Consider the following 26884-nt stretch of genomic DNA (forward strand, 5'->3'; position numbering starts at 1 on the left):
TCTGTTCAGACTCAACCCTTCTCAACCTTCATCTCTCCATTTTCAAGCCATAACCTCTGGAATTTGTCTTCCTATAAGAACAAAAGCCGGCCCTCCTTGGCTACACTGACCAAGAGTTCAAGAGCTTTCACGAGTTCGTGGGTTAGTTCAGGGAGGACGTGCTGTGGTCCTGCCCAGAGGCAGCCTCCTTAGCTGGCATATTGGGCCTCAGCAGCAAGCTGCTCACACACCTAAATCCCCCCACCTCCTGTAGGTTACAGGCTTCATTAAAGCGCAGCTATGATGTGACTTGATGGTGGCCAGAAAGGTGTGCAGAGGCCTCCCATTTCACCAGGCCCAGTCCATCCCTTCCACTGGGCTCTTCCTTGCTCCTCCATCTTAGAGCCACTCAATGGCTCCAGCCCCTTTGGCTCAGCTTTGACTCACACAAGCCAAGTCTGCAGAGTTCATTAAGGGTTCATTCTCTCTGGTAACTTTTAAACAGTAAGTAGGACCAGGCCTGCAGTGGATTTCCGGGAACTCGTTGTAGCACACTGATGCCCAGAGTGTAGTTCTATCCCTGACCCCCGTTTCCTGACTTTCATGAGGATCTTTTTTAGGTTTCTGGAATCCCAAACTATCTTGCCAAGTACTGTCTTTACTGGATTATTTCCATTCTCCTTTCCAGAACTCCCCCTCCTAGACAGATGTCTGCACTTCTGGACCTCACCAGGCCTCGAACTTTGCTTTTACCCTGTCCACATAATTATCCTGTCCTGCCACATTCTGAGAGAATTTTCTGGAACGCAGTTCCATGAAGACAGCAAATTTTGCTCAGGACAGAGTCTGGCACACAGTGGGTGCTCAAGCAGCAGCTGCTGAATGGATTCCTCAGCCCTATCTCCCAGGTCTTCAGCCGAGCTGATTCTGCTGTTCGTCCCGTTTCTTATGTTATTAATTTCAACCATTATATTTTTTATTTTTGAGAGTTTTGATGATAGAGGCAGTTAGAGCTAGTCAAGAGTAGGCCTGAAATATTTAGAAAATGCCTTTGGTCTGGGTCCTCAAAGCATTGTGGTTACTTCAGTGATGACACAGGACATGATTTGAGACATTCATATGGCCCAGATCTCTTTGGGGTGAAGCAGCAAAGACAGACCCCTCCTGGTACCGGAAGACGCTTGGCTGGAGAGATGAGGTAGGGGCTAGATTGTCATTACCTAGGCCTCACCTTGCCCCAGATCCATGGACTGGAAAAAACATGACAACCACACGCCTTTTCATTAACATTCCTCTGAGCTGCTCACCAGACAGTCTGGGGACAGGTCACCACTGCCCCTTAGCTGTCACTGTGGATGAGTGTCGTGGGGCTGCCGTCACAAACTACCACAAACTCAGTGGCTTCAAACCACAGAAATGGATTCTCTCAGGGTTCTGGAAATCTTGAGTCTGAAATCAGGGTGTTGGCAAATGGAAAGGTTCCCTATGGAGGCCGAGAGGGAGAAGCAGCTGCAAGGCTGCCGGCAGTCCTTGGCGTTCCTTGACTCCAAGGTGTGTCGCCCCAGTCTCTGCCTTCATCTTCACGTGGTCTTCTTCCCTCTGTCTGCGTGTCCGTGTCCAAGCGTTCCTTTTCTTATCAGGACACCAGTCATTCGATTAGGGCCCACCCTGCTCCAGTGTGACCTCATCTTAACCTGAACACATCTTTTGGGGGACACACTTCAACCCAGTGTAGTCACCATCAACTGCTAAGTCAGATGACATCCCCGTGTGTGAAGGAGAAATAATCCAAGCCTTCCTCCACCCCCCCATGGGATTCGGAATGGGTGAAGGGAAGGCTCGGGCACGTACATTCAGCACAGTGCTCCACCCTTCCCTGCTCTGCTCAATAACACTTTCTGTCCTTCCAGTTTCGAAACTGCATCTTGCAGCTTTTCGGGAAGAAGGTTGACGATGGCTCTGAACTCTCCAGCGCCTCCAAAACGGAGGTCTCATCTGTGTCCTCGGTATCGCCTGCATGAGGTCTGCCTCCTACCCATCCCGCCCACCGGGGCTTTGGCCACCTCTCCTTTCCCACTCCTTCTCCATCCCTGTAAAATAAATGTAATTTATCTTTGCCAAAACCAACAAAGTCACAGAGGCTTTCACTGCAGTGTGGGACCACCTGAGCCTCTGTGTGTGCAGGCACTGGGTCTCGAGAGGGTGCAAGGGGGATAAAGAGGAGAGAGCGCTTCATAGACTTTAAGTTTTCCCGAGCCTCATGTCTACCGATGGCGTGAAAGGATCCTGGCAAAACGGAAGTGTGAGGCAGGTGGGCGTCTATATCCATTTCACCAGGCTGGTGGTTACATAATCGGCAAGCAAGAGCTGTGGAGGGGCTGTCTGGGGAGGGCTTGCTGGATGCCCTCAACACCCAGGAGGAGGGAGGGAGCTAGCAAGCTAAGGCAGGTGGCCCTCCTGGCCCCTTAAGGTCCATCTGCTGGAGGCCCAGAGTCCTTGGAGTACAGTCTACACCTGGAGAGGACCCATTCCTGCCAGTCTGTGGCAGGGATGGCACGCCACCTCTGCCAGGCCAGGACCCCAAGCCCGATCAGCATCAGCATGGTGCAAGTGCACAGGCGTGAGCTGATCAGTGACGAGGGGCAGGCACACAAGGTGGAGACAAAGACCAAGAGGACGGTTGCCAGTGAGAGGAGCAGACTCACGAACTTGAACAACATCTGCGGGGGACGGCCTTGGAGGTGCTCCGCTGCCTCCAGTTGGGTGACTTGCTGTAGCATCTCCAGCTTGGATATTCGGCTCTTGAAGGTCTCCATGATCTCCTGCAGGAGACGAAAATGCACGCACCAGAAGTCAGCACAGAGCTGTGGTCGTTTATTGAGTTCTTAGGGGTGAGCAGAAAGCACTGTGGAGTGGGTATTCGAGGAGGGAAGCAGAGAGCCTAGAGCACATTCAGGGCAGAGGGGAGGGCGCAGGCTCTCCAGCAACAGGGAAAGCTTCATCTGACCCAGCTGCACTCTCCCATCCACTGTCTCCCGAAGCTGAGGACCTGGTCAAGACACAGCTACCCAGGGACGGGGGTGGGCACTATGGGAATGGAAAAGTGAGGAGAGGGAAGCCAGGTCTAAGGAGGGGTTCTGAGAGGGCGCTCCCTACACCTGCAGCCGCAGCAGAAGCAGCTCCACCCCAGATCTCCCGAATCAGAGGCTCACGGGTGAGCACTGCAGCACCAGAGTGGCAAAAGCAGCTAAGCCAGATGGTGGGAAGCGGAGCGTGAGTGTAAAGATCAGCTGCTGCTAGCTCTGAAACAAACGTGTGTGGCCATTGAACCCTCAGGAGGGAGCAGCTCGAGGACCCGTGTCTTGCTTTGGTTTGGGGGTATCAGAATAGATTCGCTCATCCCTCCAGTCTTCTCACAAGGCTCCCCCAGGAGGTTCTCACCCATATTTCCTTGGCCCTCTCATAGGATAGATAGGCCATTCTCTCTTCGCTGCAGGCCAGATTGTGTTTGAGGTTGTAAATCCCATTCAGCTGTCCCTGCAGGCGACCATTCACCTGTTCTTCCATCAATGCCTGCCTTGGGAGCAAAAGAGAAAGTAAGATTCCTTCAGTATCTCGCCCAGAGCTCATGCCAACAGCGAGCGGTCCTGACCTAGACTAGATTTGGGTTCAGCTTCTGCCTTCCTCCTCCCTCCCCAGGCTCTAGGGGAAGCCTGCCTCCCACTCCAGGTCTGCCTGGGAACACCCCAAACATACACCAGCCACACGCACACCAATATTCATATATATTTTGTATGTAGTTACTCTTTTGTAACAGCTTTACAAAAATAGCCACAGACTAGAAGTTGTAGAAATGACAGTGTGAACTATCTGTGTGTGCTCTTCTGTTCCGCAAATCCCCCAGGACCAGTGTTGAGCACGAAGTCTAGCCTGCAGTTTAGCCTGCAGTTACGCTATAGAAACATGGTGACTACAAGGATTGAAAAGTCACAAAAGACCACAGATTCCAGTACAATTCCATTAGTTACGAAATGTCCAGAATAGGCAAATCCATAGAGACAGAAAGCAGATTAGTGGGTGCCAGGGGCTGGGGATGGGGGATGGGCAGTGGCTGCTAATGAGTACAGGGTTGCTTTGGGGCTGGTGAAAATATTGTAGGACCGGGCACGGTGGCTCACGCCTGTAATCCCAGCACTTTGGGAGGCCGAGGCGGGCGGATCACGAGGTCAGGAGATCGAGACCATCCTGGCTAACACGGTGAAACCCCATCTCTACTAAAAATACAAAAAAAATTAGCCAGGCATGGTGGCGGATGCCTGTAGTCCCAGCTACTCGGGAGGCTGAGGCAGGAGAATGGCGTGAACCCGGGAGGCAGAGCTTGCAGTGAGCAGAGTTCACACCACTGCACTCCAGCCTGGGTGACAGAGCGAGACTCCGTCTCAAAAAAAAAAAGAGAATATTGTGGAATTAGATAGTGGTGATGGTTGAACAACTCTGTGAATATACTAAAAACCAGGGAATTGTATACTTTAAATTGGTGAATTTTATGGGATGTGAATTATATCTCAATAGAGCTGTTATTTAAACAAAAAGAGAAAAGTGAATCATGGCAATAGTTGTGCAACTCGGTACATTTACTAAAAACCATTGAAATGTAGTTAAAATGGTGCATTTTATAATATGTAAATTATATCTCAATAGAGCTGTTAAAAAACCACAAGCAGGCCAGGTGCAGTGGTTCACAGCTGCAATCCCAGCGCTTTGGGAGGCCAAGGCAAGGGGAATGTTTGAGGCCAGGAGGAATTCAAGACCAGCCTGGACAACACAGTGAGACCCTGTCTCTACAAAAATAATTTTTAAATATCCGGGTGTGGTGGCATGTGCCTGTAGTCTCAGCTACTCTGGAGGCTGAGGCAGGAGGACCTCTTGAGTCCAGGAGTTCGAGGCTGCAGTGAGCTGCCATCACGCCACTGCACTCCAGCCTGGGCAGCAGAGTGAGACCCCATCTCTAAAAGAAAACAATCACTACCTGTTGTGTATATAATTATATAAGTAGTAAAAGTATAAAACCATGCGTGGAAAAGATAAGCACCCAAATGAGAATGGCGAGGCCAGTATAGCGAGGCCAGAATAGCAAGGAAGGGAGATGGTGCTGGAAAGGGGTAATGAGGGCTTCAACTGAATATTTTAAAGTTTTATTTCCTAAAAAAATAAGATTTGAAGTGAATATGGCAAATGTTAAGATTTCAGAAAGCTGGGGCTGTTAATTATGTTATCCTGTACATTTTCCCTTTGCTTGAAATACTTCATAATTTAAAAACTTCTATGAAGTTCCCCTTTTGGCACCACAAAAAACAGGCCAGAAGGACAGAGGCCAGGGGGCCAGTGAGGGGGCTCTGGCACCACCGCTTACGTAGAAGAGAGAAGGCACCGGAGCGTGATGGAACCCATAGACTGGCAGGGCTGCCGCCCCAGGAGGCCCAGGAGGGTGGCGGCAGGCCTCAGGTGCAGGAGGTCTAAACGGTGGTGCTGACAGAGATGGGGAAAACAGTGACGACTTCTATTCGGTCCCACTCCAAGGACTTGACCAACACCCACATGGAGAAATCCCCTGGGCACTGAATAAGCTGACAGCTCATTTGTTGAAAGCCAACTTGTCAAAAGCCAGTTCCTCGCAGCATTTCAAGGAATATTCCATTTGTCTCTGCCCCAGGTCCCTGTTAAGAAGAGAGTCGGTGGACAACATGGACTAGGCTACTGCTCACAGAGAGGGGGAGTGGGTCGGCAGGATGGTCACCCCGAAAATAGATTCCTCATTACTGTCTTTCCATTTACATGAATGATCTAGCTGTGAGAACATTCAAGATTTTAACTGTCCTCGGGAATATGAAGTCAATCTTCATCAACGTATTGGTAAAGATACATGAAGATATTCTTCAATGCATTCTTGAAGAGTCTGTTCAGATGTTAGTAAACAATATTTTCATAAGGATATTCTCTCAGTCTCCCCTTCTCTCTGGCCCCCATCTCCTGGCCCTCTGGCAGCCGCGCTCCCTTCTCTTCCTTGGTCAAGGACCCCTCTCTCTCCACCTCCTACAGTCACAGAGGCAAATGGACAACTCTGGAGAATGCTCTTATGAAGAAAGAACGATGACCAGTCAACCCAGACACCCTCAAGACAGACCAAAGGTGTTAAGACCACCCTCTCCAACACAAAGTGTTCTAAACTTTATTGTTTTTTTCAAAATAATGTGGTTTTTTTTTTTTTTTTTTTTTTTTTTTTTTTTTTTTTGAGACGGGTCTCCTTCTGTTTGCCCAGGCTGGAGTGCAGTGGCACGATCTTGGCTTGCTGCAACCTCCGCCTCCCGGGTTCAAGTGATTTTCCTGCCTCGGCCTCCTGAGTAGCTGGGACTACAGGTATGCGCCATCATGCCGGGCTAATTTTTTGTACTTTTAGTGGAGACAGGGTTTCACCATGTTGGCCAGGCTGGTCTCCAACTCCTGACCTCAGGTGACCCGCCTGCCTCAGCCTCCCAAAGTGCTGAGATTACAGGCGTGAGCCATTGGGCCCAGCCAGAGAGAGTATATTCTTGATCATTTCTGAGAATTTGCTTTTGGCAAATTGAGCTAGAGCTTAATCATGGCCCGCAACTTGGAGGAAAAGTCTGAGATGGAGAAACAGCTGTAGGAGGGGTCAATAGCCCGGGTGCAATCGGTGCATGTGGCCAGGATGGATGAGCTCGCTCTGAGCAAATGTGCCAAAGCAAGGGGCCCTGGGGAGCTGGGGGAAGAGCCAACAAAACAAGCCAAAGCGGGAGGAAAATCACCAGGACGGCTCACACAGGAACCCAGAGGATGTAGGGATACAGTGGAAAGGTTGAACACACATGTAACTGGGGCCTTAGAAGGGGAGAAATGAGAGACTAGGGCAGAGTCACTATTTGAAAATATAATGGCTGAAAATGTCCAAAATTGACAAAAGACATCGAGCCATAAACCCAAGTAGCAATGCGAAGCCCAAGCAGGATGAATGCAAAGAAGATCACACCAAGGGGAGAGTCAGCTGCACAAAAAAGAAGAGAGAAAGAAAATCACCCTAAACATCATCATAGCAAAACCACTAAACAACAAAGAAAAACAAAAGATCTTAAAAGGAGCCTGAGGAAAACAAAACTGTGATCCAAGGAGCAACAAGAAGACTGGCAGCTGCCTTTTCAACAGAAACCATGCAAGTCAGAAGGGAATGATTTGTTCAAAATGCTTATTATTTCCAAAAATTAAGTGCCAACTTAGAATTCTATGTCCAGCAAAAAATATCCTTCAGGGCCGGGCGTGGTGGCTCCCAAAGCACTTTGGGAGGCCGAGGCAGGCGGATCACGAGGTCAGGAGTTCAAGACCGGCCTGGCCAACATGGTGAAACCCCGTCTCTACTAAAAATACAAAAATTAGCCGAGCGTGGTGACACATGCCTGTAATCCCAGCTACTCAGGAGGCTGAGGCAGGGGAATCGCTTGAACCTGGGAGGCAGAGGTGCAGTGAGCTGAGATCTCACCATTGTACTCCAACCTGGGCGACAGGGTGAGACTCCGTCTCAAAAAAAAAAAAAAAAAGATTCCTTCAGAAATAAAAAGGAATGATGGCATGTGTGAGGCAATAAGGTGGCAGTGACTGCATATTTAACATTGTGGACTTGTTTTAAAACATTTTTGGTATGGGATTTAGGCTATGTTAACAAAATGATCCATATTTCAGGTTCACACTGAAATATTTACAGATGAACTGATATAATGTCTGTGCTTTGCTTCAACACAATAGAGATGAGAGGAACCAGTTCAGAGAGCAGATCAGACCTTAGGTCAGACCTCCTCAGAGATCCAAAGATGCAGGATGCTCTGACATGGAGGAGAAGTCGGGGAAAAAATGGAAGTTCTTGTGCCTTCAAGTTAACGTGACCCGAGCCTGCAACAAAGGCCTAAGCAGATACCTTGAGGAAAGTCAGCCCGAGACTGGATCCCTGGGGCTGAGAGGTCACAGAGCAACACTGAAGCCTCTAGTAACCAACCATAGCCTGTTATCTCCGAGCCTTGTCTGAAAGCGAAACATACCAGAACACTCTTGGGACAGAGGAGCTAGGGTCTGGATGCCCCCAAGGACCTGGTGTCCAGAAGGGAAAGAAAAGCATGGAGACCTGGCATATTCACTTCAGGGCGTTTTCAATATGACAGGAGGCTATAAGAAAATTTCACGACTGCCGACTTGTGGATACAGCCAGAAATACAAAGCAAGAGTGAAAGTTTTGCCTACTCGGCACCTGAGCAGCTTCTTTTTTATTCAATTTTTATTGAGGTAAATTTCATGTAACATAAAATGAATTATTTTAAGGTGAACAATTCAGTGGCATTTAGCACATGTGGTGTTGTGCAACCACCATGGCTATTAATAGTTCCAAGACATTGGCCGGCTGCAGTCACGCCTGTAATCCCAGCACTTTGGGAGGCCAAGGCAGGCGGATCAGGAGGTCAAGAGATCAAGACCATCCTGGCCAACATGGTGAAACCCCGTCTCTACTAAAAATACAAAAATTAGCTGGGCGTGGTGGTGCGTGCCTGTAGTCCCAGCTACTCGGGACGCTGAGGCAGGAGAATCACTTGAACCTGGGAGGCAGAGGTTGCAGTGAGCCGAGATCACGCCACTGCACTCCAGCCTGGTGACAGAGCGAGACTCTGCCTCAAAAAAAAAAAAAAAAAAAAAATTGTTCCAAGACATTTTCATCACCCCCTCGAAAAAATACTATTTAGCAGTCACTCCCCATTCCCCATCACCCCAGTCCCTGGCAACCACCAATCTGCTTTCTGACTTGAGTAGCTTCTTATCTCTGAACCTCTACCAGCAATTGATGAATGAGAGATGGACAAGACCATCAGATATGTGGAGACGGTCCTAGAGAAGCTGCTAGAAAATGACAGACAACCAGAGTAAGGGGTAGTGGGCACTGTAATGCTGTGGAGAGGAGAGGGCAGCAGGAATGACAAACCCAGGAGGCACTGACTCAGGGGAAGAAGAGGAAGGCAGGGTCAGGTCGAGATCTTGGCCAAATCCCTGAGCTCATCAACCTAGGGTGCTCCATTGATGAATTTATCAAGAGTCATTGGCCGGGAGTGGTGGCTCACGCCTGTAATCACAGCACTTTGGGAGGCCAAGGCAGGTGGATCATTTGAGATTAGGAGTTGGAGACCAGCCTGGCCAACATGATGAAACCTCTCGGGCTCAAGCGATCCTCCTGTCTCAGCCTCCCATGTAGCAGGGACTACAGGCATGTGCCACCAAGTCCGGTTAATACTTTTAAATTTTTTTACAGAGATATGGTCTCACTTTGTTACCCAAGCTGGTCTCAAACTCCTGGGCTCAAGCAATCCTCCTGCCTCGACCTCCCAAAGCACTGGGATTACAGCCATAAGCCACCACATCTGGCCCAATTTTTCTTTACAATCTTTCAAGGACTTAGTTTGCAGATACGAAGCAGAAAGGAATTGTAAATTCAGTTCCATCAGCATCTACTTGGGGCTTACACACAAGTATTAATTAATTCTCACAACAGTTCCAACAATAGTGGGATCATTATTACCTCCATGTTACAGATGTGGAAACTGAGGACTGCAACCTTGAAGCACCTCGTCCAAGGTAATTCAGTAAATACCTGACAGAGAGGAGGCTGGGCCAGGCCTAAATCCAGAATCAGCCCTCCTGACCCTGCCCTGATGCTCCCGACACACAGCAGATAGAGTTCTGACATACATGGAGGAGGGAGGCAGCCCAGAGGGCGAGCTGGGTCCCTTCGGGAAGGGAGGAAAGGAAGCATCCAGACGGATCCATGAAACAGGTACTCACAGAACAGCCATCATGTGCCAACATGTCTTTGGGCAGTCACTCAGACACAGTGGCCTAACTGAATGTGCTGATATTCTGACGAGAACAATACAACACAAATGAATACCTACACAAGGGAGAGCAGTTTAGGCGGTGAGTGCTGTGAGAAAGGAAAAAGTAGGGGAGTGACAAAGACTGGTCCAGAGTATATAAACAGCTCTGACAACTCAACAATAAAGACACTCCAAGTTGAAAACAAGCCAAAAACTTATTGGCTGATAAGCACATGGAAAGGGGTTCAGCATCATTAATCATCAGAGACAGGGTCACACACCCACTGGTTTCATGGGCTAGTGTGTCCGGAATTGGTGGGTTCTTGGTCTTACTGACTTCAAGAATGAAGCCGCGGACCCTCGCGGTCAGTGTTACAGCTCTTAAGGTGGAACGTCTGGAGTTTGTTCCTTCATGATGTTCGGATGTGTTCGGAGTTTCTTCCTTCTGGTGGGTTCGTAGTCTCGCTGGCTCAGCAGTGAAGCTGCAGACCTTCGCGGTGAGTGTTACAGCTCTTAAGGCAGGGTGTCTGGAATTGTTCGTTCCTCCTGGTGGGCTCGTAGTCTCGCTGGCTCAGGAGTGAAGCTGCAGATTTTCACGGTGAGTGTTACAGCTCATAAAAGCAGCATGGACCCAAAGAGTGAGCAGTAGCAAGATTTATTGCAAAGAGCGAAAGAACAAAGCTTCCACAGTGTGGAGGGGACCGGAGCAGGTTGCCAATGCTGGCTCGGGCAGCCTGCTTTTATTCTCTTATCTGGCCCCACCCACATCCTGCTGATTGGTAGAGCCAAGTGGCCTGTTTTGACAGGGCGCTGATTGGTGCGTTTACAATCCCTGAGCTAGATACAAAGGTTCTCCATGTCCCCATCAGATTAGTTAGATACAGAGTTTCGACACACAGGTTCTCTAAGGCCCCACCAGAGCAGCTAGATACAGAGTATCGATTGGTGTGCTCACAAACCTTGAGCTAAACACAGGGTGCTGATTGGTGTGTTTACAAACCTTGAGCTAGATACAGAGTGCCGATTGGTGTATTTACAATCCCTGAGCTAGACATAAAGGTTCTCCAAGGCCCCATCAGAGCAGCTAGCTACAGAGCGTCGATTGGTGCACTCACAAACCTTCAGCTAAACACAGGGTGCTGATTGGTGTGTTTACAAACCTTGAGCTAGATACAGAGTGCCGTTTGGTGTGTTTACAATCCCTGAGCTAGACATAAAGGTTCTCCAAGGCCCCACCAGAGCAGCTAGCTACAGAGTGTCGATTGGTGCACTCACAAACCTTGAGCTGAATACAGGGTGCCGATTGGTGTGTTTACAAACCCTGAGCTAGACATAAAGGTTCTCCAAGGCCCCACCAGAGCAGCTAGCTACAGAGTGTCGATTGGTGCACTCACAAACCTTGAGCTAAACACAAGGTGCTGATTGGTGTGTTTACAAACCTTGAGCTAGATACAGAGTGCCGATTGGTGTGTTTACAATCCCTGAGCTAGATATAAAGACTCTCCACGTCCTCACCAGACTCAGGAGTCCAGCTGGCTTTACCTAGTGGATCCCGCACCGGGGCTGCAGGTGGAGCTGCCTGCCAGTCCCGTGCCGTGCGCTCGCACTCCTCAGCCCTTGGGCAGTCGATGGGACTGGGCGCCGTGGAGCAGGGGGCGGCGCTCGTTGGGGAGGCTCGGGCTGCGCAGGAACCCACGGAGGCGGGGGAAGGCTCAGGCATGGCGGGCTGCAGTCCCGAGGCCTGCCCCGCGGGAAGGCAGCTAAGGCCCGGCGAGAAATCATCGAGCACAGCGCCGGTGGGCTGGCACTGCTGGGGAACCCAGTACACGCTCCGCAGCCGCTGGCCCGGGTGCTAAGTCCCTCATTGCCCGGGGCCGGCAGGGCCGGCCGGCTGCTCTGAGTGCAGGGCCCGCCAAGCTCACGCCCATCCGGAACTCCAGCTGGCCCGCAAGCGCCGCACGCAACCCCGGTTCCCGCCCGGTTCCCGCTCGCGCCTCTCCCTCCACACCTCCCTGCAAGCTGAGGGAGTGGGCTCCGGCCTTGGCCAGCCCAGAAAGGGGCTCCCACAGTGCAGCGGTGGGCTGAAGGGCTCCTCAAGTGCCACCAAAATGGTAGCCCAGACAGAGGAGGTGCCGAGAGCGAGCGAGGGCTGTGAGGACTGCCAGCACGCTGTCACCTCTCACTAGGATAGTGGTTCTCAACCAGGGGCAATTTGCCGCCCCCCCCAAGGGACATTTGGCAACCTCTGGAGAGACATTTCTGGTTGTTACAAATAGGTGGGGCACGGTAGGCTAAAATTGCCCCCCAGGCTGGGCACGGTGGCTCACATCTGTAACCCCAGCACTTTGTGAGGCTGTGGTGGGCAGATTGCCTGAGCTCAGGAGTTCAAGACCACCCTGGGCAACAGGGTGAAACCCCGTCTCTATTAAAAATACAAAAAATTAGCTGGGTGTGGTGGCACGTGCTTGTAGTCCCAGCTACTTGGGAGGCTGAGGCAGGAGAATTGCTTGAACCCAGGAGGCGGAGGTTGCAGTGAGCCAAGGTCGTGCCACTGCACTCCAGCCTGGGCGACAGAGCGAGACTCTGTCTAAAAAAGAAAAAAAAAAAGCCCCCCCGCAAAAGATATCTATGTCATAATCCTTGGAAACTGTGAATGTTACCTTCTATGACCAAAAAAGGGGGCTTTCCAGAAGTGGTGAGTTTAAGGGTATTGAGATGCAAAGATTATCCTAGATTATCCTGGTGGCCCTAAATGCAATCACACGTATGAGAGAGAGGCAAAAGGACATTAGACACGCACAGACGAGAATGTCATGTGAAGACAGAACACAGGTTTGAAGATGCTGGCCTTCAGAACTGGAATGATGTGGCCACAAAATTAAGGAATTTGGCAGCCACCAGAAACTGGAAGAGGCAAAGATCAGTTTGTCCCCTAGAGCCTCCAATGAGAGTGTGTCCTCGCCTGATTTCAGCCCAGTGAAACTGATTTCAGCCTTCTAGCGTCCAGGACTGTGAGAGAATAACTTTCTATTATTTTAAGCCATGAAGTTGGGGGCAATTCGTCACGGCAGCATCAGGAAATTAATTCACGGCACCACTGGCACCAAGTTAAGTGGAGACCAGGGATGCTGCTCATCATCCTAGAATGTACAGGACAGACCCGCACAACAGAGAATCATTTGGTCCAAAATGTCGACAGTGCCAAGGTTGAGAGAACATGGGCTAGGGTGATGAAATCTTGGAGTCTAATTTCACCAAGCTGTGGCTGAACTTAAGAGGCTGAAATTTAAAAGACTGATCTTGCCAAACGTTGGCAACTGGAACTCTTATACACTCCTAGCGGGACTGTAAAATGGTATAGCCATGTCGGAAAACAGTTCCTCTTTTTTTTTTTTGAGATGGAGTTTCACTCGTTGTCCAGGCTGGAGTGCAAGGGCACGATCTCGGCTCACCACAACCTCCGCCTCCTGAGTTCAAGCGATTCTCCTGCGTCAGCCTCCCGAGTAGCTGGGATTAGAGGCATGTGCCACCACGCCTGGCTAATTTTGTATTTTTAGTAGAGACAGGGTTTACTCCATGTTGGTCAGGCTGGTCTCGAACTCCCGATCTCAGGTGATCCACCCGCCTCAGCCTCCCAAAGTGCTGGGATTACAGGGGTGAGCCACCGCGCCTGGCCTTCCTCTTTCTTAAAAAGTTAAGCATACTGCTATGGTGTACATGTCCCCCCCCCCAAACTCATGTTGAAATTTAATGGCCATGTGATGGTGTTAAGGGGTGGGACTGGTAAGAGGCGATTAATATTAATATTGTTATCATGAAAGTTTGGCCCCCGCTCGCTCTCTCACGCCCTCTTGCCCTTCTGCCTTCTGCCATAGGATGATGCAGTACAAAGGTCCTCACCAGCTGCCAGCGCCTTGACATTGAACTTCCTTTCTTTATAAACTACCCAGCCTGCGGTACTCTGTTACAGCAACAGAAAGTGGGACTAAGACACATGACACTTCCCTGTTACCTAGCAATTCCATATATGAAAGCATATGTTCACAGAAAGACTTGTGCGAGAACGTTCATAGCAGCTTTATTCAGTCGCCCCAACTGGCAGCGGACCAGGGCATAAGCAACCTGCGGCGTCTCCATGCAATGGAAGGCTGCCAAGCAATACGAAGCCATGAGCTACTCACTCACACAGCTTGGGTGGATCTCAAAACAATTCCACGGAGCGAAAGCAGCCAGACGCAAAGCACTGCGTGCCGTGCGATTCCACTTACATGAAGTTCAAGAGGAGACGAAGCTAGAGTGACAGAAACCAGAATAGTGGCCAATTATGGGAGACGGGCATTCACTGGAAGAGGGCGTTGAGGGTACTTTCTGGGGTGGTGGCAAAGCTCTTTATTGGGATTTTAGTTGCCCAGGTGTAAACCTTTGTCAAAACTCGTTAAACTGTATGCCTAAACTTAAATGCAATTTCACTGTATAAAATTTACCTCAAAAAGGCCAGGCGTGGTGGCTCACTCCTGTAATCCCAGCACTTTGGGAGGCTGAGGCAGGTGGATCACCTGAGGACAGGAGTTCGAGACCAGCCTGACCAACATGGAGAAACCCCATCTCTACTAAAAACACAAAATTAGCCAGGCGTGGCGGTGCATGCCTCTAATCCCAGCTACTCGGGAGGCTGACGCAGGAGAATCGCTTGAACTCAGGAGGCGGAGGTTGCGGTGAGCCGAGATTGCGCCATTGCACTCCAGTCTGGGCAACAAGAGCAAAACTCCATCTAAAAAAACAAAAAACAAAAAACTTTACTTCAAAAAACCCCGCTTCCAAAAGGATAAAAGAAGAGGCCATTTGAACGTGGTAGCCTGGGAAGTCCCTTTGAGGAGAGGACATCAGAGCAGAGCCTAAAGGACAAGCTGAGTGTGGGAGTTTCCTGTGGCTGCAGTCACAAAGCGTTACAAACTTTGAGTGGCTTTCCCAGCAGAGATGGCCTCTCTCCTGGCTGGGGGGGTCCAGCAGTCCGAGAGGAAGGCGCAGGCGGGGTGGGCTCCTGCCGAGGACCGAGAAGGCACCTCCGCTCGGGGCCTCTGTCCCAGCTTCTGCTCTGCTGCCCATCTGCGGGCTTCCTTGGCTTCTGCCACGGCAGGTCGGCCTCAGCCTCTGTCTCCACACGGCGCTCTCCCTCTGGGTGTGTCCATATCTCCGTCTCCCCTTTCCGTCAGGACACAGGTCACATTGCATTAGGGCCCACCCCTCTGCAGAATGACCTCATCCAAATCTAACTCATCACGTCCGCAACGACCCTGTTTCCAAATAAGCCGGTTCCTTGTCACCAAGTGGAGCCTTCAATGAGTTGATGCCAAGGGAGGTCTAGGGAACTAGAAATGGGTAAGAAGCAATGTCCTCCAGCCAGGTGTGGTGGCTCACACCTGTAACCCCAGCACTTTGAGAGGCCGAGGCGGGTGGATCACTTCAGGTCAGGAGGTCGAGACCCCTGGTCAACATGGCGAAACCCCATCTCTACTGAAAAATACAAAAAGTAGCCAGGCATGCTGGTGGGTGCCTGTAATCCCAGCTACTCGGGAGGCTGAGGCAGGAGAATCGCTTGAACCGGGGAGGCGGAGGTTGCAGTGAGCCGAGATCGTGCCACTGCACTCCAGCCTGGGGGACAGAGTGAGACTCCATCTCATAAAAAAGAAAAAAAAAAGAAGCAATGTGCTCCTCACAGTCGGGTTTTCTCCTAGGACCATTTTACTCATCCAACAAAGAACAAAGATGTCCCAGCAACCCATCTACCCCAGGCATTGACCACTAGGGCTACAAAGGTGAAGGAGGAGGGTGGGGCTGGGCAGGCTGGGACTGGCTGTGGACCCCAGAGAGTAAAGACGGTTTTGCTGGCACCACACCCCCAACTCCAGGACTTGTCCATGCCCTGTCTACGGGGCCAAGCCTGAAACCTGACTGCCTTTCACCATCAAGCAGAAGTCAGCTGTGCATCCTGTAAGAGAGGGGGAAGGACCCCCAAGACCCTCCCAGAGCCCCCTGGCTCATTAGGAGGCTAGAGGGGGTCTCCTGCAACTCTCCATGCAAGGTGCCCAGATGAGACCCGGCCAGTCGAGACTTTTACTTGAAGGCTCCCCATGCCTTCCTTGGGTGCCATCTCTTCTACCAATGAACATTTTCTGAGTTTCTCAAGCCTTCTTTCCTCCTGACCCACGGAGAAACTGAGGGACCGGGGCCTTCTGGTCCCCCAGGAGACTGGCTTGTGCTGAGGAGACAGGCCGCTCACTGTGCATCTTCTTGGAGATCTGAAGCTCCTCCTATTTCCACAAGAAAGAAAGAGAAGCTTGGCAAAGACCCTTCCATCCAGAATCATCAAGTTCGCGACGCCCGTGCTTCTCCTCAGCACACAGAGGGGAGAGTTACCAGGGGCCTCAAGCAACTCCAGCGGAAGCAGTCACAGTCCTTCCAGGACCCAGGAATGTCCTCTGCAAGGACCCACAAACCCAGACCTCATGAAGGAGCAGACCCCAGGGCCACTAGCCCAGCCCCAAGCCTCCTGAGTCTAATTGTTGCTGTGATAGAGACCCTGCACTTTGCAGAATCAAAAAGAATATATTGTGGGGTGTTTTTTTTTTTTACCACAATCAATTAAAAAATGCATTAAAAAGTAAGAACTGTCCAGGCACAGTGGCTCACATCTGTAACCCCAGTACTTGGGGAGGCTGTGGCCAGGTGTTCAAGACCAGCCTGGGCAACGTAGCAAGATCCCATCTCTACAAATAATAATAATTTTTAAAAAGTTAGCCAGGCATGGTGGCACATGCTTTTTACTCCCAGCTACTCGGGAGGCTGAGGCAGGAAGATCGCCTGAGCCCAGGAGTTCAAGGCTGTAGTGAACTATGATTGCATGCAGCCTGGGCAACAGAGTCCCTGAAGAAAAAGAAAGAAAGAGAGAGATGGAAAGAAAGAGAGAGAGAAAGAAAAAGAAAAAAGAAAGAAAGAAAGAACTGTTGCCTATCCAAAGACTCAGGAAAAATAAAAAAGAAAGCCAGCCCTCATAATGAGATACCACTTCACAGTCACATCTGTTAGAAAAAAAAAGGATAACAACAAATGTTGGCAAGGATATGAGGCAACTGGAAGCCTTCTGCATTGCTGGTGGGAAGATGGAGCGGCGCGGCTGCTGTGGGAAGACTCCTCTAAACGTTACACCTGGAGTCACCACAGGGTCCAGCAATTCTACTCCTGATTATAGACCCCAAAGAATTGAAAACTGGTGTTCAAACAAATGGCATGTATGTGAGTGTTCAGGACAGGGCTTCTCACAATAGCCAAAAGGTGGAAACAACTCAAATCTCCATCCACTGATGGACAGATAAACAAAATGTGGTCTACCCATGCACTGGAATATTAGTCCGCTGTCAAGGGAATGACGTACTGATACGTGCTACAACATTAGTGAACCTTGAAAACAGTGAAAGAAGCTAGACACAAAAGCCCACATATTGTATGGTCTCATTTATATGAAAAGTCCAGAAGAGGCAAACCCACGGAGACAGAAAGCAGATTAGGGAACGCCTGGAGCCGAGGCTAGGAGTGACCGCGTAGTGAGTCTGGAGGTCTCCTTCTGGGGTGATGAGAATGTTAGACAACTGGACAGAGGTGATGGTTGAACCACACTGCAGATGTACTTAATGCACTGAATTACATGCTTCCAAATGGTTAATTTCACATTGTGTGAAATTATGTGAATTCTACATCAATTTTTTTAAGTAAGCCCTTGTCATAAATGCGTTTAAGACAGTTGCTGCCTCAGCATCCAACTTTAGCAGTTGTACCCTGTCACCTTTGCCCTAGATAACACCCCTCCCTCCCTGTCATGTGATTGTTTGCGATATAGCCCACGTGGTCCTCGCCTCACTGACCCAAAACCCAACACATCCCACGGCTGCTGACCACGATAAGACCTAATGCTCAACCCCAGAGTCATGTAAATCAGTTTCCTCCTTTGTGCATGTTTTCTTTAAACCAGCCAATCCACAACCCCCGCAGGAAAGCCTGTGGGATCACTTCACACCCTGTGACCTTAATACAGGCACAGCCCCGGAAGCTTCCCCGCCCTTCCGTTCTGGGCTTCGCTCTTGCACAGCTGATGAGCTCAATCAGCTCCCTGCTGCCTCCAGACTTCCCCTCTGCCTCCCATCAGCACACCTAACGTCTCTTCGATCCGAGTCATACATTTCTTTTTTCCGTTTTTTTTTTTTTTTTTTGGTTTGTTTGTTTGTTTTTTTGACACAGGGTCTCGCTCTGTCACCCAGAATGGAGTGCAGTGATGCAATCATGACTCACTGCAGCCTCAACCTCCCAGGCTCAAGGGATCCCCGCTCCCGCTCAGCCTCCTGAGTAGCTGTGACTACAGGCACGCGCCATCACGCCCAGCTAATTTTTTGATTTTTTTTTTGTAGATAACAGGTCTCACTATGTTGCCCAGGCTGGTCTCAAACTCCTGAGCTCAAGCAATCTGCCCTCCTCAACCTCCCAAAGTGCTAGGATTACAGGCGTGAGCCCCCACACCCAGCCCATTTCTGCTGTTTCATGCATTTTCGTGTGCCTCCTCATTGCGGCTCCCCTGACACACACATCCGAACCTAACTTTCCCACGGGTCAGGGATCTCCTAGAAACTGGGTATCTCGGCTATGGCCACTCTCAGTAGAGACATGCCAAGACCAAATTAAAAAGAAACCATAATGATAAAAACCACAACAACTCTCTTGAAAGCAAACGGATTTAACTGTGATAAACGGCACAGGACTTGCAGTATGGATTCTCAGTTTCTGATGCACCAGAGGGGACGCAACAGTCACAGGGAGCCTGGCTGGTTGAAACACTTCTGTGTCCAGCTCATGTAAAAGTTTTGAAGAAGATTTTACGGAAGTATATGTTTTTAAAATGCCATGAATTCCTGTGTCCCCTGCATCTAACTTAGCCACACAGCCAGGGTGTGGTGAAATGCTCTCAGGTCCGCACCTAGCAGCCATGTAGCCTGCTTGTGCCTCTGTGAGACTCTGCTTCCCCAACCATAAAGTAGGCGTCTGAGGGCCAAAGAACAATGCTGCTTAACCTGGTGCCCCAGCTCAGTTACGAGCCCGTGACAACAGTGAAAAATCATCATCAGCCCTTTCTCCTCCTAGTAAGTTTGGGCCCTGCAGACCTGCTTTTCTGCTCACGATGAACATTAGTAAGGGTAGGCTCGCTGCTGCAGCAAACAACCAGAAATCCCATGTCACAGTCCAATGGGGGTTACTGGGTCAGAAGTGCAGGCTTCTAGAATTTGCAGCAAAAGTCTGAGAGGGGGAGAGACAGAGGTATTGCCCTGCTCCCTGGTAGTCACCCCCGTATCAAGAGGGGGTGAAAGACTCAGATTTGAGAGGGGTTAAGAGTTTACCTGAGCACAGCATTCTCATTGGCCTCTATGGCTTGGAAACATACGGGGAAGTTTGTAACTGCCACCAAGCTCTGCTGTTGCTTAATAGAAAGCTGACCGGGTAAGTGTGATTTTGACAAAAGGGTCTTTGATGCTCCCAAGATTTTAGATTTTGTTGCCATGTCCTATGAAAATAATGTCCTAGAGACGCCTGTGACTCTGACTAGTCATCTCATTGATAGTGGTTGCCCTGTAATATTCTTTGATTGTCCCTTAACAGATTCTTAGGCCATGTAAACGCTGGCAAGATTTCCCTGGGGAAACTAAAGAGGATGATTCCCACACGCCTCTTCCCCTGCATCAGGCACTAAAAGGACTGAGGAGTTCTTCTTTTCATGCTAATGCTGAGAATCTTGGCTCACCTAAGGGAATCACTGCCTCCCTAGCCAGGACGCTGGAGGGACTGGCGTTAATTAGCCACAGACTGCAGCGAGGGGGACAGAATGTGGCACCCCCTGAGGGCCCATGGAAACCCAGAGAACGGTCCCAGTAGGAATGGAGAGAATCCATTGAGAGATTGGGTTTGCCTTCTTTTTTTTTTTTTTTTCCAATTGGTAGGCCCTAGCCTTATCTTAGAGGGAAAGAAAATCGAGCTAGGGCAGGGTGAGGTGGCTCACACCTGTAATCCCGGCACTTTGGGAGGCTGAGGCAGGCGGATCACGAGGTCAATAGATTGAGACCATCCTGGTCAACATGGTGAAACCCCGCCTGTACTAAAAATACAAAAAATAGCCGGATGTGCTGGTGCACGCCTGTAGTCCCAGCTACTCGGGGGCCTGAGGCAGGAGAATCGCTTGAACCCGGGAGGTGAAGGTTGCAGTGGGCCGAGATCGTGCCACTGCACTCCAGCCTGGCGACAGAGTGAGACTCCATCTCAAAAGAAAAAAAAAGAAAAACAAAATCGAGCTACTGCACGGTGCAGAGAAAGCATTCACCAGAAGGCGGTCGTTTTTGAAATAAGTATCTGAGACCCAACCTGTGCCCCAGCTCAGCTAGGAGCACGTGTGAAGAGACCAGAGCTGGCGAGGCGACTCCGGTCCTGACTCCCACCTTCCCAGCCAACTGGGACCAAAGGACGCCATCTCCCTAACTAGTGCCACGTGTCTACCGGACTCTTGCCACCCCCATGTTGTCTCCTGCCACCACAGGGTCAGGGCCAGCCGCTGTGCTGCTGCAACCACCTGGCAGGGGTGGCCAAGCTGGAGCATTTTCGCCAGCAAGGGTCAAGGCAGGTGTGGGACTGCAGGGAGAGGGCTGGCTCGCCCCACTGCAGGGCCCAGTCGCTAAGAGAAGCATGGACCTGCTCTTCCAACTGGCCCCTCACCCTGGCTCTCCAGGCTGCTGTCCTGGCTTCCTTTCACCCTCCCGTAGGTGGCTCCTGGGAGCGGTTCCTCCTCTGCTTCCAGTCCCCAAAGCCAAGGCCTTACCTACACTTCTCCTCCTGAAGGGACTCCAGCAACAGCTGCAGGTCAGTCAGAGACCTCTCCTTTAGGCTGTGATAGGACTCCTGGAGGCTGATGTGGAACCTCTTGGCTTCTTCCAGCTCTTCCTTTACCTTCTGCAACAGCAGGTTTTGTTGCTGGGCCACATCCTCTGTCTCTAAGCGCGTCCCCTGCTGTAAGCTCTGGAAGCGACTCTCCAAGGTGAAGGGTCTGCTGGCATCAGGCAGGTTGACGGGCCCGTCTTCCCCACCTGGCTTGGGGAGCTCTGAAAGCAGGGCCTTCTCGCTGGGTGGCTCACAGTTGGCTGGGTCGCTTTCTGCCATCAGCAGTAAGCCCTTGGGCCTGCAGCCTTCCTCCAGCTCCTGGAGCGGCTGGTGACACTGGCGGAGCCTGTGCTCGATCCGGGCGATGGTGGCAGAGGCGCGCTGGTTCACCTTCTCAAAGGCCTGCCGGATGTGCGGCACCTGGTGCCGGTCTGCTTTGGATACCAGCTTGAGGTAGCTCGTAGTGTTGCCATCCCGACTGGCCTTCTCCACTCTCAGCTGCTCTGAGAGGTAGAGGATGCGGTGCCTGACACTATCCTGTAAGTTGTGGGCTAGGCCCCCATCTGAGAGGCTGGAAGGGCCACTGGGGCCGTCTTCGCTGGATGACAGGGACCTGCATGAAGGCACATTGCGGAGGAGGGTTGCGCTGGGGCTCCTGGTGTGTTCCGCCTACATTGGGAAACAAGAAATCACAATACGGTGCTCTGTGAGCCGCAAAGTGTGGGAGAATTGGACACGTTATGACTCCATAAAACACTTCCACATATGCATGGATACTTACACATGCAAGATTTGTGCATTCAAGATGGGCCCGACACAGACTGAGGAGGTGATGCTCATCTTCAGGGCCCCCCTCCCCTCCTTTTGAGCATCTGACTCCTTGCTCTACATATGTGCCTCACTAAGACCCACAGGTGGCCAGACTCCCTTCTATTTCTGCCTGTTTTTGCACTGCACTCCTATTTTCTCTTCCACAAATTACCAATTGTGGCTCTCATTTATAAAGAACTGTTCTTGTAAAGTATGGAATAAACTTATTTCCGTTAACCCTTACAGCTTGCTGTATTGCTACTCCCAGGGAGACAGGAAAGGTTAGGCAGAGAGATTTGCCTCCTAACAGGTTCATTCATTCATCCAATCATTCATTCAACACATATTTTTTGAGTGCCTACCATGTGGTACAGAAGCCAGATACATTCCTGGATCTCATACAGCTGACAGTCTACGACAGAAAATTCTATTGTAACACAAAAGAATGAGTCTCTCACATGGTGAGGGGGTTAACATTGCCTTTGACAAAGAACCCAGTTCAAATCCTGGCTCTACCACTCTGAGACCTTGAGCAAGTTAATAAACTGCTCTGAGGCTCAGTTTTCTTACCTCTAAAATAAAGATGGCAAGAGCAGCATAGCTGGAACGCAGCCCACCAGAGCAAGGAGCTAGGAGAGGGAGGTGGGGGGCAGCTCAGGTGCAGCCTCTGTTCCGTTTCTACTTTTTTTTTTTTTTTTGAGACGGAGTCTCACTCTGTCACCCAGGCTGGAGTGCAGTGGTGCAATCTCGGCTCACTACAACCTTCGCCTCCCAGGTTTAAGCAATTCTCATGCCTCAGCCTCCCGAGTAGCTGGGATTACAGGTGTGCATCACCACACCCAGCTAATTTTTGTATTGTTAGTAGAGACAGGGTTTCACCATGTTGACCAGGCTGGTTTCCAACTCCTGACCTCAAGTGATCCTCCCGCCTCAGCCTCCCAAAGAGTGCTGGGATTACAGGTGTGAGCCACTGCATCTGGCCTATACCTCAATTTTTAAAGCGCAAAGTGATACCACTATGTACCCAGTAGATTGGTCAAATTCAGACAGACTAACAACAATAAGAGTTGGCAAGGATATAGAGCAACAGGAACTCTCAATCATTACTGGTGGGAAGCAAATTTGTGCTACAGCCACCTTAGAAAACCACTTGACAGTATCACAAAGTTGAAGATACGCATACCAAATGATCCGGCAACTGCATTCATAGGCAATATTCCCAGGAAGCAAGTACACTGATGTTCTCAATATCCAACAACTAGCAACAAACCACCTGCCCAGAAAGTGTAAGTAAACTGTAATATATGCAACAACATACTACTGTACAGCAATGAGAATGAACTACAGCCTTGAAAAACATGAATGCATTTCACAAGCATAATGTTGAACAAAAGAAACCAGACAGAAAATCCATACTATATATGGTTCCATTTACATAAATTCCAAGAGCAGGCAAAACTAAACAATATTGTGTAGGGATGACTACACAGGCAGGAGAGCATGAAGAGCAGCATGGATGTTGGCAACAGAAACCCCAGGACGGTGGTTCCCACTAGAGCGGGAGAAAGGGATTATGATTGGGGTGACTGTGGAGGCTGGGGTGCCTGGCCTGAGTAGTGGTTAAATGTGTGTTCACCTTATCGTTATTTCTTAAAACATACATCAATGTTTTCTGCACCTTTATATACATATGCCAGATTTCACAGTTTTCAAACTATTTAAATGTTCAATATATGCCAGGTGTGGTGGCTCATGCCTGTAATCCCAGCACTTTGGGAGGCCAAGGCGGGCGAATCACTTGAGGTCAGGAGTTCAAGACCAGTCTGGCCAACATGGTGAAACCCCGTCTATACAAAATACAAAAAAAAAAAAAAAAAATGCCTGGCACGGTGGCTCACACCTGTAATTCCAGCACTTTGGGAGGCCGAGGCGGGCGGATCACCTGAGGTCGAGAGTTCGAGACCAGCCTGACCAACACGGAGAAACCCCATCTCTACTAAAAATACAAAATTAGCCAGGCGTGGTGGCGCATGCCTGTAATGCCAGCTACTCGGGAGGCTGAGGCAGGAGAATCGCCTGAACCCGGGAGGCAGAGGTTGCGGTGAGCCGAGATCGTGCCATTGTACTCTAGCCTGGGCAAGAGTGAAACTTCATCTCAAAAATAAATAAATAAAATAAAATAAAAATACAAAAATTACTCAGGCGTGGTGGCACACACCTGTAATCTCAGCTACTCGGGAGGCTGAGGTGGGAGAATCACTTGAACCCGGGAGGCAGAGGTTGCAGTGAACCAAGATTATGCCACTGTACTCCAGCCTGGGTGGCACAGTGAGACCTTGTCTCAAAAATTAAATAAATGAGGCCGGGCGTGGTGGTTCATGCCTGTAATCTCAGCACTTTGGGAGGCCAAGGTGGGCAGATCACTTGAGGTCAGAAGTTCGAGACCAGCCTGGGCAACATGATGAAACCCCATCTCTACTAAAAATACAAAAATTAGCCAGGCGTGGTGGCACACGCCTGTAGTCCCAGCTACTTGGGAGGCTGAGGCAGGAGAATCGCTTGAACACAGGAGGCAGAAGTTGCAGTGAGCTGAGATCGCACCACTGCACTCCAGCCTGGGCGGTAGAGTGAGACTCCGTCTCAAAAAAAAAAAATAATAATAATAATAAATAATAAATTTTAAAAAGTTCAATTGATGGATTTAATGGCAGATTTGATATGGCTGGAGAGACTGTTGGTAAATTGTACAGAGGAACTAAAGAAAGTATCCAGGCCGGGCGTGGTGGCTCACACGCCTGTAATCCCAGCATTTTGGGAGGCCAAGGCGGGTGGATCACCTGACGTCAGGAGTTTGAGGCCAACCTGACCAACACGGTGAAACCCTGTCTCCACTAAAAAATACAGAAAATTAACTGGGCATGGTGGCAGGCACCTGTAATCCCAGCTACTTGGGAGGCTGAGGCAGGAGAATCGCTTGAACCCAGGAGGCAGAGGTTGCAGTGAGCCGAGATCGCGCCACTGCACTCCAACCTGGGCAACAAGAGCAAAACTCCATCTCAAAAAAGAAAGAAAGAAAGAGAGAGAAAAGAAAAGAAAGGAAAAAAGTATCCAGAATGCAGCACAGAGGCACAAAAAAATAGAAAACTTGAAAAATAGAAGACATGGAAGGTAGCATGAGTAGGTCTAACAAAAATCCAATTGTCACACCAGAGAGAGAAGACAGAGAGAATGAAGCAGCAGCAATATATATACATTTTTCTTTTTTTTTTTTAATTGAAATGGAGTCACACTCTGTCGCCTAGGCTGGAGTGCCGTGGCACAATCTCAGCTCACTGCCAACCTCTGCTGCCCGGGTTCAAGCACTTCTCGTGCCTCAGCCTCCCAAGTAGCTGGGACTACAGGCGGGTGCCATCACAGCTAGCTAATTCTTTTGTATTTTTAGTAGAGATGGGGTTTCATCATGTTGGCAAGACTGTTCTCGAACTCTCAACCTCAGGTGATCCACCCACCTCGGCCTCCCAAAGTGCTGGGATTACAGGCATGAGCCACTACGACCGGCCACAGCAGCAACATTTTAAGAGATAACTCCCTAAGAACTTTCCAGAACTGAAGAAAGACACAAATTCACAAATTCAAGAAGCCCAATAAATCCTAAGCAGGGAAGACAGAAATAGGTCCACACCTAGACACGAGATTTGTCGCCCAGGCCGGAGTGCAGTGGCGTGATCTCTGCTCACTGCAACCTCTGCCTCCCGGATTCAAGCGATTCTCCTGTCTCAGCCTCCCAAGTAGCTGGTATTACAGGCGCCCGCCACCATGCCCAGCTAATTTTTGTATTTTTAGTAGAGACAGTGTTTCACCATGTTGGCCAGGCTGGTCTGGAACTCCTGACCTCAAATGATCTGCCCGCCTCGGCCTCCCAAAGTGCTGGGATTACAAGCATGAGCCACCGCCCCCAGCCGACACAAGATGTTAAAAGCAGCCAGAGGAAAAAAGCTGATTACCTTTAAAACCATGACTTTTAGACTGCAGGCTGCCTTCTCAATAACATCAATGCAATCCAGAAGATAGTTGACTGATATCTTCGAGAGATCACTGAGAGAATAACTGTCAGAGAGAAAAAAATAGGTCACATTCAAAGAATCAGAAGTCAGAATGGCTTCAGACTTCAGCAACAGCATGGGGAACTAGAAGACAATGAAGTGCTGGCCGGGCACGGTGGCTCGCACCTGTAATCTCAGCACTCTGGGAAGCCCAGGCAGGCGGATCACTTGAAGTCAAGAGTTTGAGACCAGCCTGGCCAACGTGAGGAAACTCTATCTCTATTAAAAATACAAAAATTAGCCGGGCATAGTGGTGAGCGCCTGTAATCCCAGCTACTCGGGAGGCTGAGGCAAGAGAATCGCTAGAACCCAAGAGGTTGCAGTGAGCCAAGATCACTCCCCTGTACTCCAGCCTGGGCGACAGAGCAAGACTGTCTCAAAAAAAAAAAAAAAAAAAAAAAAGACAATGAAGTGCTGCCTTCGAAATTCTGAGGGAAAAATGATTTCCCAGCCTAAAATTCTACACCCCAACTGTCAACTGTGGGGTTAGACTAAAAACATTTTTAGACATGAAGGAGTTCAATACACCACTGACAAATGTAAGAATTCAACAACTGTTTAGAAAGCAAGTCTTGCCAGGGCAGTGGTGTGCACCTGTGGTCCCAGCTACTCAGGATGCTGAGGCAGGAGGATTACTTGTGCCCAGCAAGTAGAGGCTGCAGTGACCTGTGACTGTGCTACTGCCCTCCAACCTGGGTGACAGAGTGAGACCTTGTCTCAAAAAGAAAAAAAAAAAGGGGGCCGGGCGTGGTGGCTCACACCTGTAATCCCAGCAGTTTGGGAGGCCAAGGCGGGTGGATCACTTGAGGTCAGGAGTTTGAGACCATCATGGTCAACACTGTGAAACACTGTCTCTACTAAAAATACAAAAATTAGCCGGGCATGGTGGCACACACCTGTAATCCCAGCTACTGGGGAGGCTGAGGCAGGAGAATTGCTTGAGCCGGGGAGACAGAGGTTGCAGTGAGCCGAGACTGCGCCACTGCACTCCAGCCTGACTGACAGAGTGAGATTGTCTCAAAAAAAAAAAAAAAAAAGTAATCACTAGAAAAGAAGCTACATATGTACATAACATCCAAATAACCAAGGGGAGAAAAAAATGGGACT

At 49.9% G+C, this 26884-nt stretch overlaps 2 protein-coding genes across 2 annotated transcripts in view; one reads left to right on the top strand and one right to left on the bottom strand.

The window, feature by feature from the left end:
* Window positions 1-2106, top strand: part of LOC129053106 (long-wave-sensitive opsin 1) — a 14782-nt gene extending 12676 nt beyond the window's left edge. The window contains exon 6 of the mRNA XM_054545253.1: window positions 1890-2106. Within this exon, the coding sequence (XP_054401228.1) occupies window positions 1890-2000 (111 nt within the window). The 3' untranslated portion in view covers window positions 2001-2106. The remainder of the gene's footprint in view (window positions 1-1889) is intronic.
* LOC129053105 (testis-specific protein TEX28) lies at window positions 379-25800 on the bottom strand. The gene is made up of 4 exons (XM_054545251.1): window positions 25679-25800; window positions 20806-21533; window positions 3421-3556; window positions 379-2801 (listed from the first exon to the last, which is right to left on the bottom strand). Exons 1-4 carry the CDS (start codon window positions 25688-25690, stop codon window positions 2445-2447), a joined length of 1233 nt encoding a protein of 410 aa, XP_054401226.1. The 5' UTR covers window positions 25691-25800; the 3' UTR covers window positions 379-2444.
* Window positions 25801-26884: the final 1084 nt, after the last annotated feature.

The sequence above is a fragment of the Pongo abelii genome, chromosome X (assembly GCF_028885655.2).
Source record: "Pongo abelii isolate AG06213 chromosome X, NHGRI_mPonAbe1-v2.0_pri, whole genome shotgun sequence".
Classification (NCBI taxonomy): Eukaryota; Metazoa; Chordata; class Mammalia; order Primates; family Hominidae; genus Pongo; species Pongo abelii.

Coding starts and splice junctions, on each gene's coding strand:
- LOC129053105 (XM_054545251.1), bottom strand. Junction 3,557..20,805: donor CTTCAGGAGGAGAAGTGTAG/GTAAGGCCTTGG, acceptor TTTGCTCCCAAG/GCAGGCATTGATGGAAGAAC. Junction 2,802..3,420: donor AGAGGGCCAAGGAAATATGG/GTGAGAACCTCC, acceptor CGTCTCCTGCAG/GAGATCATGGAGACCTTCAA.